We start from the raw sequence: 13,156 nt of genomic DNA, 5'->3' as shown, positions 1-13,156 counted from the left end.
AGCACTTCACTGGTAGGATCCAAAGTAGGCATCCACATATATTCAATTGTAACAACCCCAGGGACTGGTTTTTTTCTAATCTATGTGAGGTCAGCGTTGACTCGAGCTGGAATTTTGCAGCAAGCGGTCTAAGCTATTTGAGACAATACAGTGCATTTCGTTAACGGAGCACAAAAAGATTCAAAGATCGACTTTTGAAATTACTGTAAAAGTAGAAAATGTTGTTTGTTACCCTGGACATGAATAAACATGCCGAGTACTTGCTGAACAGAGGATACTGTTTACTATTTTGCAGTGCCAAGTCGTCGTTTTGTTAGTTCACTTCTGTCATTTCTATTATTATGAGGTGATTTAGAACTTTACAGCTTTAGCACGAAAGATCTGCTGAACCCTCTACATGGGTTCAGAGTATTTTTCTGACTTCGATCTTCTCGGTATTTGTCTTATTTTATTGTGTTAGTTTCTGATCCTAAATAACTTTCCCCCACCCTACTCTTCTTCATTTCCACTCCCACAAACTGGGGAGTTATTGTTGCACTATCCGTAAGCTCTTTTAACTCTGAGCTAAAGTTTACTGTTCCATGAATTTTGGACATGGCCTAAATTTTTTAAAATTTAATTATTTAAAAGCCTGAGTGTAATCTGAAGAAGTAATCTGAAAGAATCGAAACAAAAATTATTTTGAGATTTATTCATTACTGAACATATTCGAATGGCGTTTTTAAAAGCCAAATATCTTGGTTTCAATTTAACATTTTTATATTTGGTTTTTTGTCATTTTTTTCAATTATATTTTGGAAAAAAAAATATTTTTTATTAAACTTTTTGGGAAAGAAATGTGTGTGTCGTGTATGAAAAATGCAACCACTCCCATAATTTTTTTTCTAATTTGTTCATTAAAATCGGCCGCTGTAGCCGAATGGATTAGTGCGTGACTACCATTCGTGTGTGCGTAGGTTCGAATCTCTGTGATTGTTTTTCAGTAAGTATGTCAACTTAAAAAATAAAAAAAAAATTCAATACAATGACTTAAAGAAATGAAGATATTTCACCTTAAATATTTCGAAACCAAAATTTTCGGCATTGAATAAAATAAAACTAATAATTCTTTAAGACCACCCCCAAAATACTTGGATCACTTAGCCATCTTAAAGGCTTGCACGGCAAACAATGTGCCCTAAATATTTCCAAATTTGGGATAATTTTTTTTCGGAATGCCTTTTTTCATCTTTCCCATAGGCTAGGTACAGTTTGTAAAAAGTTCTCGCAAATTTTGCTGGTTAATAAGATAGTTAAGTATTTTGCTGGGGACAACGACGGTTTTACCTTAAAAAATGATGTTAGAAAATTGGCTCGATTGCATGATGCAGTCTGACCGCGCTCATCATTTTCATAATCAACTTTCCAAGTTTGAAAATCATATACCTATAAACTTATGTATTTTTCTGCGTGTGTTTGTAAACAGTAAAATTTGAGAGCCGATTGAGTTCAAACGTGGATAAGTTTGTTTTATAGCCGATTAGAAGAAACCCACGAATTTTCCGATAGGTGACACTGGGGCCCAGATATAACTAAAATCAAATTTATGGTCCGATTTGAGTCGAATTCAAAACATACCTCCAAAATTTATTGAGCAGCACGAAAACATAACTAGGTTTACATATATAATAATAAAATGGAAATATTTACCATCTCATTAATTAGTCCTTTGTTTAAGGGGGCAAACCGGTTTAGGAGGCCAAAATTGTGGTGTTTTTCGAGAATTTTTTGAACAAAGAAGAAATAATCAGAAATTGTTCAAGTTTAAAAGATATTTTATTTATATTTTTAGGGCCATTCGAGTGTCTCGCTGGTGGGATTTCCTGAAGTTGCAATTTTTCTCTGAAATCAACAGCAATTCTTTTTTATTAACAACATATTTCCTAAGAATATGAACCTAATTGTGGAAAAAAAAAATATTGACAATTGCATACTTCTGAGGCACTTGAGCACAAAGTAGTTTTTTATACCATATTTTTTCATCTATTTTGCTTACAAAACCATATTTTAAATAATAATATACTTCCAGAATTAGATTCATATAGATTAGAAATTAATAAAAAAAGTATCGCGAAAAATTTTAGAACGATTGGTCGATAACTTTTTAAGCTAGAATGCCCACCAGTTGAAAAAAAGTAGTTTCGAGAAAAATGCCGTTCTAACTAACGCGCGCTACGTTGCGGAACCGACGGGCAGTCACTTAAGTGCTTATAGAATCGGGAATAATGCGAATTTTGCTTTAAAATTTTTACCACATATTCTTGAGTAGTTATATTAACGATTTGTGCAATAAAAAGATCTGTTTTTTGATCGATCTAAACCGGCGGCCGCCGTAGCCGAATGGGTTGGTGCGTGATTGCCATTGGGAATTCACAGAGTGGTCGTTGGTTCGAATCTCGGTGAAAGCAAAATTAATAAAAACATTTTTCTAATAGCGGTCGCCCCTCGGCAGGCAACGGCAAACCTCCGAGTGTATTTCTGCCATGAAAAAGCTTCTCATAAAAATATAAAAAAATATCTGCCGTTCTGAGTCGGCTTAAAACTATAGGTCCCTCCATTTGTGGAACAACATCAAGACGCACACCACAAATAGGAGGAGGAGCTCGGCCAAACACCTAACAGAAGTGTACGCGCCAATTATTTATTTTTTTATTTTTAAACCGGTTTCCTCCCTTAAAAAATACCCGCTTTATAATAATTATATAATACAAAATGGTGGCATAAAAATCATCATCGGAGTTTTTTGTTTTTATAACTGAAGCAATAAATCTAAATTTTTATTTCTCCGAAATCATGGATTGAAGATTTTCTGGCGAGTATTGTGCCATTTAAGTAACCCAGAAGAAGATAGTCTGGGGCAGTCTGGCCAAAATCGCCTAATTGAGAAATCAAACGGCATGAAAAACTCTTAGCGCGGATTCAACCAGTTTCGGTATTAAGAACTTATTCAACATCATCCGGCACCTTTCCTCAGTGACGCTTACAGAGCTTTCATTGCCGTCTTCCAAAAAGCAAAACAAAAAAAATAAGACATAAAAAACCGGGTCCTAACATACGTTCTGAGTAAACCGCGCACCATAGAGTGTTTGCAGTTATGTCTCATGCAGAACACGAGAATTTGCTATTGCTTAAAATTAGATAGTTTGTACACTTACATTTACAAGTCCAGATGGAATTGCAGACATACAACCTCCAACCTACAAAATTAAATTGTTCAAATCAGGGTGTATTATTTTTAAGCTTGGTTCATATTTCTCAAAGCTCCAAAAATATATATAAACTAACATAATTTTTTTATTATTATAAAATTTTTTTAACAGTCGCAAAAATAAAAAAATTGTAAGTTTTTCTCCAGCCTCAAGGGAATGAAGAAATTTTATATACACATTTTTTGGCATACGTTATAATATCGGCCTTAGAGTGAACTAATATTTACTTAGAACAACCTAATATGTCGTAAATATTTTTTTCAAAATGTTTTGCAAATGCATTAAAAATTCTGTTTATTAATTTTAAATATTTTTTCTTGCTATTTCAAATTTTCAAAATTTGTATTTAGATTCGCAATCAACACGCCCAACTTCAATGTACATACATATGTACTACATACATATGTACAGACATACATAAGTCATGATGGAATTAGAGAAGTTCGCACCAAAGCATTTTGCAATTGTCAACTTCGAGTACAGTTTTGAAGCTTCCAATTTTTTTTTTTGAGGTTTGCGTGACTGTTGAGAGTTCAGAAGTTGTTATTTTAGATTATTTTGATATTTTGGAAATTTTGTTTTATGCTTGCCTCCACTATAGGAAAAAAATGTAAGCTAAGTAAAAAAATAATTAAAAAAAACAGAAATTCCTTCAGAAATCAAGGGAAAGTTCTTAAAAATTAATTCAAAATTAAAGTTAACCAATAAAAAATTAAACTGCCTAGCTCACTCACACTTACGCTATGCGAGCAGATTCCCACTTCGGTAGCAAGTGGACAATAGTAAATAGCAAAAAGCCATATTTTGCAAATTTCCCGTTGCTTAGCACACTAACAACTAATTCTAAACAATAACTGTACTTTCTTTTTACTTTGAAAAGTTTAAGACAAATTAGTTGATTGTATCATTAATTTTATTCCAGTGCAAAGGCGAACCTAAGCAACAAAATCGTTTTTAGTTATTCTGCACTAAGAAAGAAGTCTACAGTTAAACTTTTAAGACTTTCAGTCATATTTTCATAAGATCTATATGAATCGTATTGCTTAAATTAAATTGTATTAATATTAGATTGTATTAATCTCTTCCTTTTGTTTTTCTCTCTTCCTTGCAGCACTTCCTGCCTCGCATCGCTTCGACTTGGCCGCAGCGGGCGGCATAGCGACCTGTTTTGGTGATCCGCCCCTAGCCTCAGCACTGCCACTACCCGGCGCCGATGATGACCTCTTCAGTCCATCGGGCAATGGGGATCTCAGTCCCGGTTGTTGTCATGCCGATCTGAGTCCGACCTTCGATAAGCCGTATATGCGGGAAATGGAGAAGACCATCGAGGGTTCGCGATTTATAGCGCAGCACGTGAAAAATAAAGATAAATTTGAGAGTGTAAGTACAAGCGGGGAAATAATGTGGTTAAGTGCTTTGAAAAATATAAATATTTATTGGTGTATATGCATATAGAAGTGCATGTGGCGGCTGCTGTCGAAATAATGATGGAGTGCATGCCGTGGCTAAGAAATTTAGATTTATGCTGTTGAACACTTGTTTTGTTTTCGATTTTATTTATGAAAGTAAACAGTGAAATGGTTAAAAAAATAGATGAATAATTGATTTTAATTTTATTAAATCTACATTTCATACGACATTTCAAATATGGGCAGTCCAAAAAATAGTGCTACGAAAGTTTCTCATTTCATTAGATATAACGATAGAATAATAAAGTAATGATTTTAGTAGAAATTAAAAAGGTATGTATACGCATTTTGCTCAAATTTTCTTTTATAGATTTTTTTTGTTTTGTTTTGAACTTATCACTTTTGCCAAATTTGAGTAATTTTTCTTCGTTTTTTTTTCATTTTTTTTTAAATAATCGTTAAATAGGAGATGGGTGAGGTTATTAACCGATTTCGTCCATTTCTAATACTAAACTCCCTTGGACGAGGGTCTGGAGGACGTCTCAAAAGCAGATCTCCCAGCTCTACTTAGATTCGCCAAAAGTGCTGACATCCTACGTAATGTCTACTTTCGGTGTTCATAGAGGTCGGTCTCCATCTGGTACCACTAGCCAAAAGGTCTATGCGTTGCTTGTTGCCAACCAGGCTAACCTAACCTAACCTAACCTACCTTGGACGAAGGGCAATGTTTGCGTCAAGTTTAATTGGAATATATTCATTTTTTCTCGAATTATCGTGCAAACGGACAGCAGATATATCCAAATCTACTTCTCTAATCATTGTGAGCATTTTGGTATATTTATGACTGTATCTCTGTAAAATATCTCCTTATACTGAGCCTTCCGAGCTACCACCGTCCCTTATATAAGTGCCATACTGCACTTAGCAGTTATGTAAATCATGTGATTCTGGAAATTGTTGTAGTTGGCAGTTTTCAGCGTTTCTACTTTTCCACAAAAATTACTACCTTCAGTTTCATACCTTAGATTCTGTTTTGGCATATAATTCGACCTCGTAAGATGTGCATATCTGTGTATGTACATTTTGTTGTGTGAAAAATTTGTTCACCCTCTAATCAACGCAAAACTTGCATTGAAGCATACATTTAAGTGGCTTTTTATGAGAAATCTGCACATTACTGTACTATCTATGTACATGTGTAAGTATTCCATGACACTGAAGGCAGCACACAAATATGTCACTCATACGCCCCGTAGAACAGCAAAGTACTGCTGTTGATGACGGCAAGCTACATTCAGTGATAGATACATATGTATGTGTGCTTATTTGTTATTGTTGTATGCTTGTACATACGTAAGTACGTCTACACGTCATCCAAAATGGCAGCTGATGCAACGGCAATACCAGCAGCTGGCGTAAAATTGTCGAGCAGCTAAAAAAATTAACCATTGCCATTACTGATGCTTAGTCGCTGCTGTGGCAGCTGCACTACTGCGGCTGCTTACCATCATTGGCATTATTGATGATTGCGGCAAAGCTTGCTTAAATCGAATTTCTACCGCCACCACTGTCACATTCATAATCCATGCGGCTGATACTCCTCTCACGCTGTGTGGCACTTCCGTTGCCTGCTAGCCTTCCTGCCTGATTTCATTTGCCTCACTTGACTTATCGTCTGTACTGATTCGCAAATATGGCAACTCCGAGCGCCTGCATTTTACATTTGCATTTGAAATAGCGACAAATGGTAGACTACGAGTAAAGCTTCAAAGGCCCTTAGACCACTTGCTTTCAACACATATTTAAACCTATATGCCACTGCATCGAAGCAAAGCAGGCTGTACCCATGAATATGTGTAGAATTGTGAATTGAATTGTAGAAAAATTTAACTCTTCGATTGCGTTCAAAATCGAAATGCGGTTAGTACAATCTCTCTTTCTGTGTGGTAGCTAAAAAACTAAGCGCATATATAGGGCCCGCCATCTATCGTTACGGATTTGAACTAGGTATTATTTGAAGAATGGTAACACATAGCTGTCATCTGATTTGACAGAAAATTAGCTTTATTCTTCCGCTGAATGAAAATGGTTGCGTATACGCTCAAAGAACGGCATATTGGTGGCATTTGGTTCCAAAAAGATGGCGCTACTTGCCACACAGCGAATGCTACGATCAATCTTTTGCGCACTGTATTCGAAGATCGCATTATCAGTCGAAATTCTGATATCGTTTGGCCGCCTCGGAGCTGCGATTTGACGCCGTTAGATTATTATCTTTGGGGTGCCGTCAAAGACTAGTGTTATGCCAACAAACCAGCAACAATTGATGCACTGAAGACCAACATACGCGATGCCATAGCTGAAATACAGCCGCATATAATCGAAAATGTGTTTAAAAATTGGACCGATCGTATAGGATGGTGCATGGCTAGCCAAGGCAGTCATATCAATGAAGTTGTGTTCCATCATTAACCGGAAGGATTGTACTTCAAAATAAAAAAAAACAGTTTGGAAAAATATTGAGTAGTTTCTTTTTTATAGCAAGTAAGGTAATTCCGTAAAGTTATATGGCGGACCCTGTATATGTAGTATATCACCTAGAGATACCATTATTAGCAGAGATTGTTGATCCCGTAATTTCGGGGTATTTTTCATGAAAGTTCGGGATTCCGAAACTAGATCCGGATAATAACTCTTAGTAAAAATAAACTTAGTAGAAATTCAATATTCGTTTTGTTTAAAAAAAAAGAAAGCATTTTAACATACTATGTTATAACGAACGATTATTAGGTTTAAACTTATAGCTTATTACCACACTAATATCATAATCCAAGAAAACCGCAACGTTGAGAAAAACGGTTTGAAAGGGATCAATTCACTATGTTTTCCTAAGTAAAAGTAACGACATGTTTTCATCTGATGACATACTGTTAACAAATATGGCAAGAATTTTTTACATAATATTTATTTTTTTTTTTGTGATTTAGACACTATTGAAATAAATCAAATTCAAAACAGTTCTTAAAGCAGAAAACGTGGAACTTTCTTTCCATAAGCAACATATTCTTCTTCTTAATGGGCGCGATAACCGCTATCGCGATTTTGGCCGAGTTTAACAAAGCGCGCCAGTTGTTTCTTTCTCGTGCTAACCGGCGCCAATTGGACACACCAAGTGAAGCCAAGTCCTTCTCCACCTGATCTTTCCAACTCAGAGGAGGCCTTCCTCTTCCTCTACTACCAACAGATGGTACCGCATCGAATACTTTCAGAGCTAGAGCGTTTGTAGCCGCTGGATCTTTATTCGCTGCGCTATGTCTATGTCGTCGTAAAGCTCATACAGCTCATCGTTCCATCGTCTGCGATATTCGCCGTTGCCAACGTGCAAAGGTCCAAAAATCTTACGCAGAATCTTTCTCTCAAACACTCCAACGTCGCTTTATTGGATGTTGTTATCGTCCAAGCTTCTGCGCCATACGTTAGGATGGGCATGATGAGATAATTGTAGAGTGTTAGTTTTGTTCGTCGAGAGAGGACTTTACTGCTCAATTGCCTACTTAGTCCAAAGTAGGACTTGTTGGCAAGAGAGATTCTACGTTGGATTTCAAGGCTGACATTGTTATCGGTGTTAATGCTGGTTCCTAAATAAACGAAGTCCTTTACAACCTCGAAATCATAACCGTCAACAGTGACGTGGGTGCCGATACGCGAGTGCGCCGACTGTTTGTTTGATGTTAGGAGATACTTCGTTTCGGCCTCGTTCACTACCAGACCGATTCGCTTTGCCTCTTTATCCAGTCGTTCTAATAAGCAACATATTACCTTAAAATAAAATAAAAAATTATATCGGAATTCATATTAACCAATTCCAATATTTTCGTGAGATGTCAAGGCTCATATTAAAAAATTCTGAGATTTTCAGTATTTAGAATATAATAAAATGTCAATATGACGAAATCCCAGGATTACATAATCCCGAAATTATAAGGTCCCGGGATCAACATACGTAATATCAACTATATATATAAACTATTGAGAAATTAGAGCAAGGACGGTTTTAAAAATTGGCTCAAATGGAAGTTCAACCATTCGCGCATAAGTATGTGCGCTTACGGGTACACACACGCGTGCATTGGAACGTACGTACGTATGTATGTAAGTGGTAACAATGCTTTCGAATACTTTTTAACAGAAGCATCATTAGAGATGTGAATGCACCACTGCTGTAGCATTTGAAAATGCAGAAAGTTGACCTTCTATACGATCGGCTGCGCTTCTGCGCAAATTCAAATACCGATGAGTAGCTATGAGTTCAAGCTGCTGCTGCTAAATTGCGTCTGTCAGAGTTGTGTCAACAAATAAAATAGTCAATCAAGTCTAATTTATCCAGCATTAGCTTTAATTTAAACAGACAGATTACTTTTTAAGCACTTTAATGAATGGTTTTCGGTTATACCGTTGTAAAATTTTGAATAACTAAAAATCGAAACACCAGTGGCAGAGTTCATCATTATAGATTTATTATTGCAGTAAATATTCTCCTTACCTCGCAAACTCGTCACACTTGGCATCAAAATGAATAACAACGATATAGTCCTTGTGATTAAAGAATGCTAAGACAATAAGAGTTAGTGCCCAAGATGGAAAATTTTCTAAAATTGGTTGGCGTGTGACTACCATTAGGTCATTCGGAATTCACAGAGAGAACGTAGGTTCGAATCTCGGTGAAACACCAAAATTAATAAAAAGTTTTTTTCTAATAACGGTCGCCCCTCGGCAGGCAATGGCAAACCTCCGAGTGTATTTATACCATGAAAAAGCTCGTCATAAAATTATCTGCCGTTCACAGACGGCTTGAAACTATAGGTCCCTCCATTTGTGGAACAACATCAAGACGCACGCCACAAATAGGAGGAGGAGCTCGGCCAAGCACCCAAAAAGGGTGTTTTTTTGCTTAATGAGCAGCGGAGCTTTTTAGCGCGCAAAATCAAAAACGGCTGTTATACAGAAAATCAAGTAATTGGGTTCGCGAATAGATTCCAGTGGCTTTCCAGCATAACAGAGTGGAAATACACCCATTTTTGTATATTACCCTTCAGAAAATAGATATAATATGTGTGCAATATTTTAGATCAATTGTAATAAATTTGCATTTTTACTTCCTGCCTGCGCGTCAAAAATTCGAATGCTTCAAAATTTAGCTGGACCAAAATTTCAAAAAACAATTTTTAAATGTTTTAAAAAGGAAAAATGTGCTTACGAGGGGTGCCTCTTATAAGTCGGGATTTGGCAATCCTGGTGTTGCAATCTGGCAACTGACAGCTGTATCGCAAAGTTTGACATTTTTTGGCTTTTACGTACTCAGAACGTTTTGAAATACCAGTGCTATTTGTGTTGTTTACAGTAACTTAAAAGATTCATCTCGGTCCAAAAATGGAATTAAATCGTGAACATTTTCGTGCGACTATTTTTTACAACTTTCGACATGGATTAACTCAGCAACATTGCATGGATGAACTTAATTCATTTTTTGGCGATGAAGCTCCATCAAGGACCAGTGTTTATCGATGGTATGGTGAATTCAATCGTGGTCGTAGTTCACTCCAAGACGAATTTCGTGAAGGTCGTCCACAATCAGTTGTTGTTCCGAAAACCATTGATGCTGTGCGCGAACTGATATTGCAAGATCGTCATGTGACCTATCGTGAGATTGAGACAATCTTAGGCATTAGTGGAACCAGCATACATTCAATATTGCATAAACATTTGACTGTCAAAAAAAGGCTCGTGTCGATTGGTCGAAGGAAATGCTCAAAAAATACGATCGCGGGGCTTCGAAACACGTCTATGACATCGTGACAGGTGATGAATCATGGATTTACGCGTATGAGCCCGAAAGTAAACAGCAGTCGACTGTATGGGTGTTTCAAGATGAGTCAAATCCAACAAAAGTTGTTCGCGCACGAAGCACTTCCAAGCAAATGGTCGCCTGTTTTTTCGGAAAAACTGGACATGTCGCAACCGTACCACTAGAACAACGCAGAACAGTAAATTCTGAGTGGTACACAACCATTTGTTTGCCAGTTGTCTTCCAAGAAATTAGGAAAACTAATCGCCAAAGACGGATCACTCTTCACCAAGACAATGAGAGCTCTCACACATCGGCTCAAACAACTGCATTTTTGAGCACCCAAACTTCGAATTAATGGATCATCCGCCGTATAGTTCTGACTTGGCACCGAATGACTTCTTTTTATTCCCGTACGTAAAAAACAAACTGAGAGGTCAACGTTTTTCGACACCTGAAGAAGCGGTTGCGGCATTCAGAATGCATGTTTCGGAGGTACCTCATTCAGAGTGGCAAAAGTGCTTCGACAATTGGTTCAAACGCATGCAAAAGTATATAGATCTTCATGGAGATAATTTTGAAAAACAATAAAGTGATTTGCGATGATTAAAATTTGTGTTTGTTCTCTAATCCCGACATATATGGTAAAAGGCACCCCTCGTATAAAATAAATGGTCATCAATCTCCATGATAATCTTCATTTATTTGAATACCCACATGATCTATCATAAATAGTTCTATAGCCTTATGAAAGATTTTTGATCTCTTAGACTTTTTCGCTGAAAGTTTTGAGCTCTTTTAAAAACTTATCCCGACGTGACATAATACTTCGACTATATGAGGACAGGTGGAAAACAGTCGTAGTGAAGTTGCTGGAAAAGACTTGCTTATCTAAGAGAAGGAAAAGGAAAAGTAGTGAATAAAAAGACTTCACTCTATTTGCTCGCCCTGTCTCTCTACTAATAGCACATTTCTAAGCAAGCAATAGAAGTAGTCTAGCGGCGGTTGGCTGTAAACCATTCATAGCCGAGTGTTATTTTTTCAGCTCAAATCAATTCTGTTGGTGTCATGGATTTTTCATAGAAAGACGTTTGTCACACATCTTGTATTTTTTTCATTTTTCATCCATCTATAAATTTTGAAATGTAAAGAGGTTGCCGGACAGGTTACCTTGGAGAGTAAAGAGAAATTTCATTGCATAAGATGATGTCGAAACATAAACCTTTTTGAGATATTCGATTTTAAAGATTGCCTAGCAAACAGTAATTGTTGTTGGATTTTTTATATGATATTTTTAGTTAATTTTATCTATTTTTAGTCAATTAAAAAATACCCAAAAAATGTTTAGGCAAACCCTAACTACAGTCTGACTACTGTCTGTCTACTGTGTCGTTTTAGCTATTTAGCACATAATACCACATAAAACCTTGATCAAAAGTTCCCGGAATATATTCAAAAAAATTCGAATACAAGTTAATTCCTCCAAAGCGATACTATCGCTTTCAACGTACTCTACATCAGATGGAACGCACACATGCCAGGGTTTGATCCAGTTCTAGAAACATTTTTGGAACTATGTTTTCGGTATAATCATCAGAGCCGTCTTCGAGTTTTCCTTTACTTCCTTTCGCCTGCTTAATGGCCTTACCCTTGGTAGTTTTTTGACTCAGTGAATTCGATGGTATTCGTTTGTTCCAAAATTCAAAGAGAATGATAGCAATGGGGACGGTGCGTTATCATGGTGCAAAATCCACGAGCGCCTTTGACCTTAAATACCTAGGCCGACTTGCCCGGTAATCTGAATAATTTACGTGTTTTTCGAGCGGTTTTGCAAATATATGAGCGTAATTTCGATTTTCTTAATTTTTCGATTACAAACTTCTTGCTTGATTTCGAATTTTTTGTACCCAACTTCATGTGGCTGAAACACTAAGAATTCAGATAAATAACGATTTTCCTACATATATACGGGCATACGCCGACATTCAAGTGAAATGAACGCAGTTTCCTGAAATACCGTGGCATTTATAAATTCCAGAAAATATGCCACGCATTCACTTTGCTGAAAGTGTTTGGGAAATATATGGTGATTTGATAAGAGTTTCCCTTGAATGTCTGGAGCATTCCCGTTAAAACATTATTCTCTGTGAGCTAAATAAAAAAAAAGATTAACATTTAAACTCTTATATTTTCTTTTCAGGTGGAAGAAGATTGGAAATATGTTGCCATGGTATTGGATCGTCTATTCCTGTGGATCTTCGCGATTGCATGCGTGGTCGGCACGGCGCTGATTATCCTGCAAGCGCCCAGTTTGTACGATCAATCACAACCGATCGATATTTTATATTCGAAAATCGCTAAGAAGAAGTTCGAACTGCTGAAAATGGGCAGCGAGAATAGCTTATAGCGACCACTTGGGTTCGCATCGGGCTGGTGGAACTTAATCACCAGCTCGATGCGAACCCTCTTCGCCGCACGCGATGATGATCGCGGATAATACAACGATGCCATTGCAATGGTCGAACGTATTTTACAAAATTATATTGGTGCTGGCGAAGAAAACGAGAAACGAAATCAGACAGAAACAGAAGGCGAAAAAGTAAGCAAAATAGATGAACTAGTCAAACAAGTAGAAAAAGGTGAAGAAGCAGAAA

At 36.8% G+C, this 13,156-nt stretch overlaps 1 protein-coding gene across 1 annotated transcript in view; it reads left to right on the top strand.

The window, feature by feature from the left end:
• The window catches only part of LOC129246953 (acetylcholine receptor subunit alpha-like 1), a 194,107-nt gene extending 181,198 nt beyond the window's left edge, over positions 1–12,909 (top strand). Inside the window, exons 7-8 of the mRNA XM_054885724.1 lie at positions 4,360–4,628; positions 12,703–12,909. Coding sequence (XP_054741699.1) covers positions 4,360–4,628; positions 12,703–12,909 — 476 coding nt within the window. The remainder of the gene's footprint in view (positions 1–4,359; positions 4,629–12,702) is intronic.
• The last annotated feature ends 247 nt before the right edge of the window (positions 12,910–13,156 follow it).

This window comes from Anastrepha obliqua, chromosome 1 (assembly GCF_027943255.1).
Source record: "Anastrepha obliqua isolate idAnaObli1 chromosome 1, idAnaObli1_1.0, whole genome shotgun sequence".
In the NCBI taxonomy this organism is placed as follows: Eukaryota; Metazoa; Arthropoda; class Insecta; order Diptera; family Tephritidae; genus Anastrepha; species Anastrepha obliqua.
The sequence above is the reverse complement of the archived record's forward strand: the minus strand, read 5'-3'. Positions and strand labels throughout refer to the sequence as shown.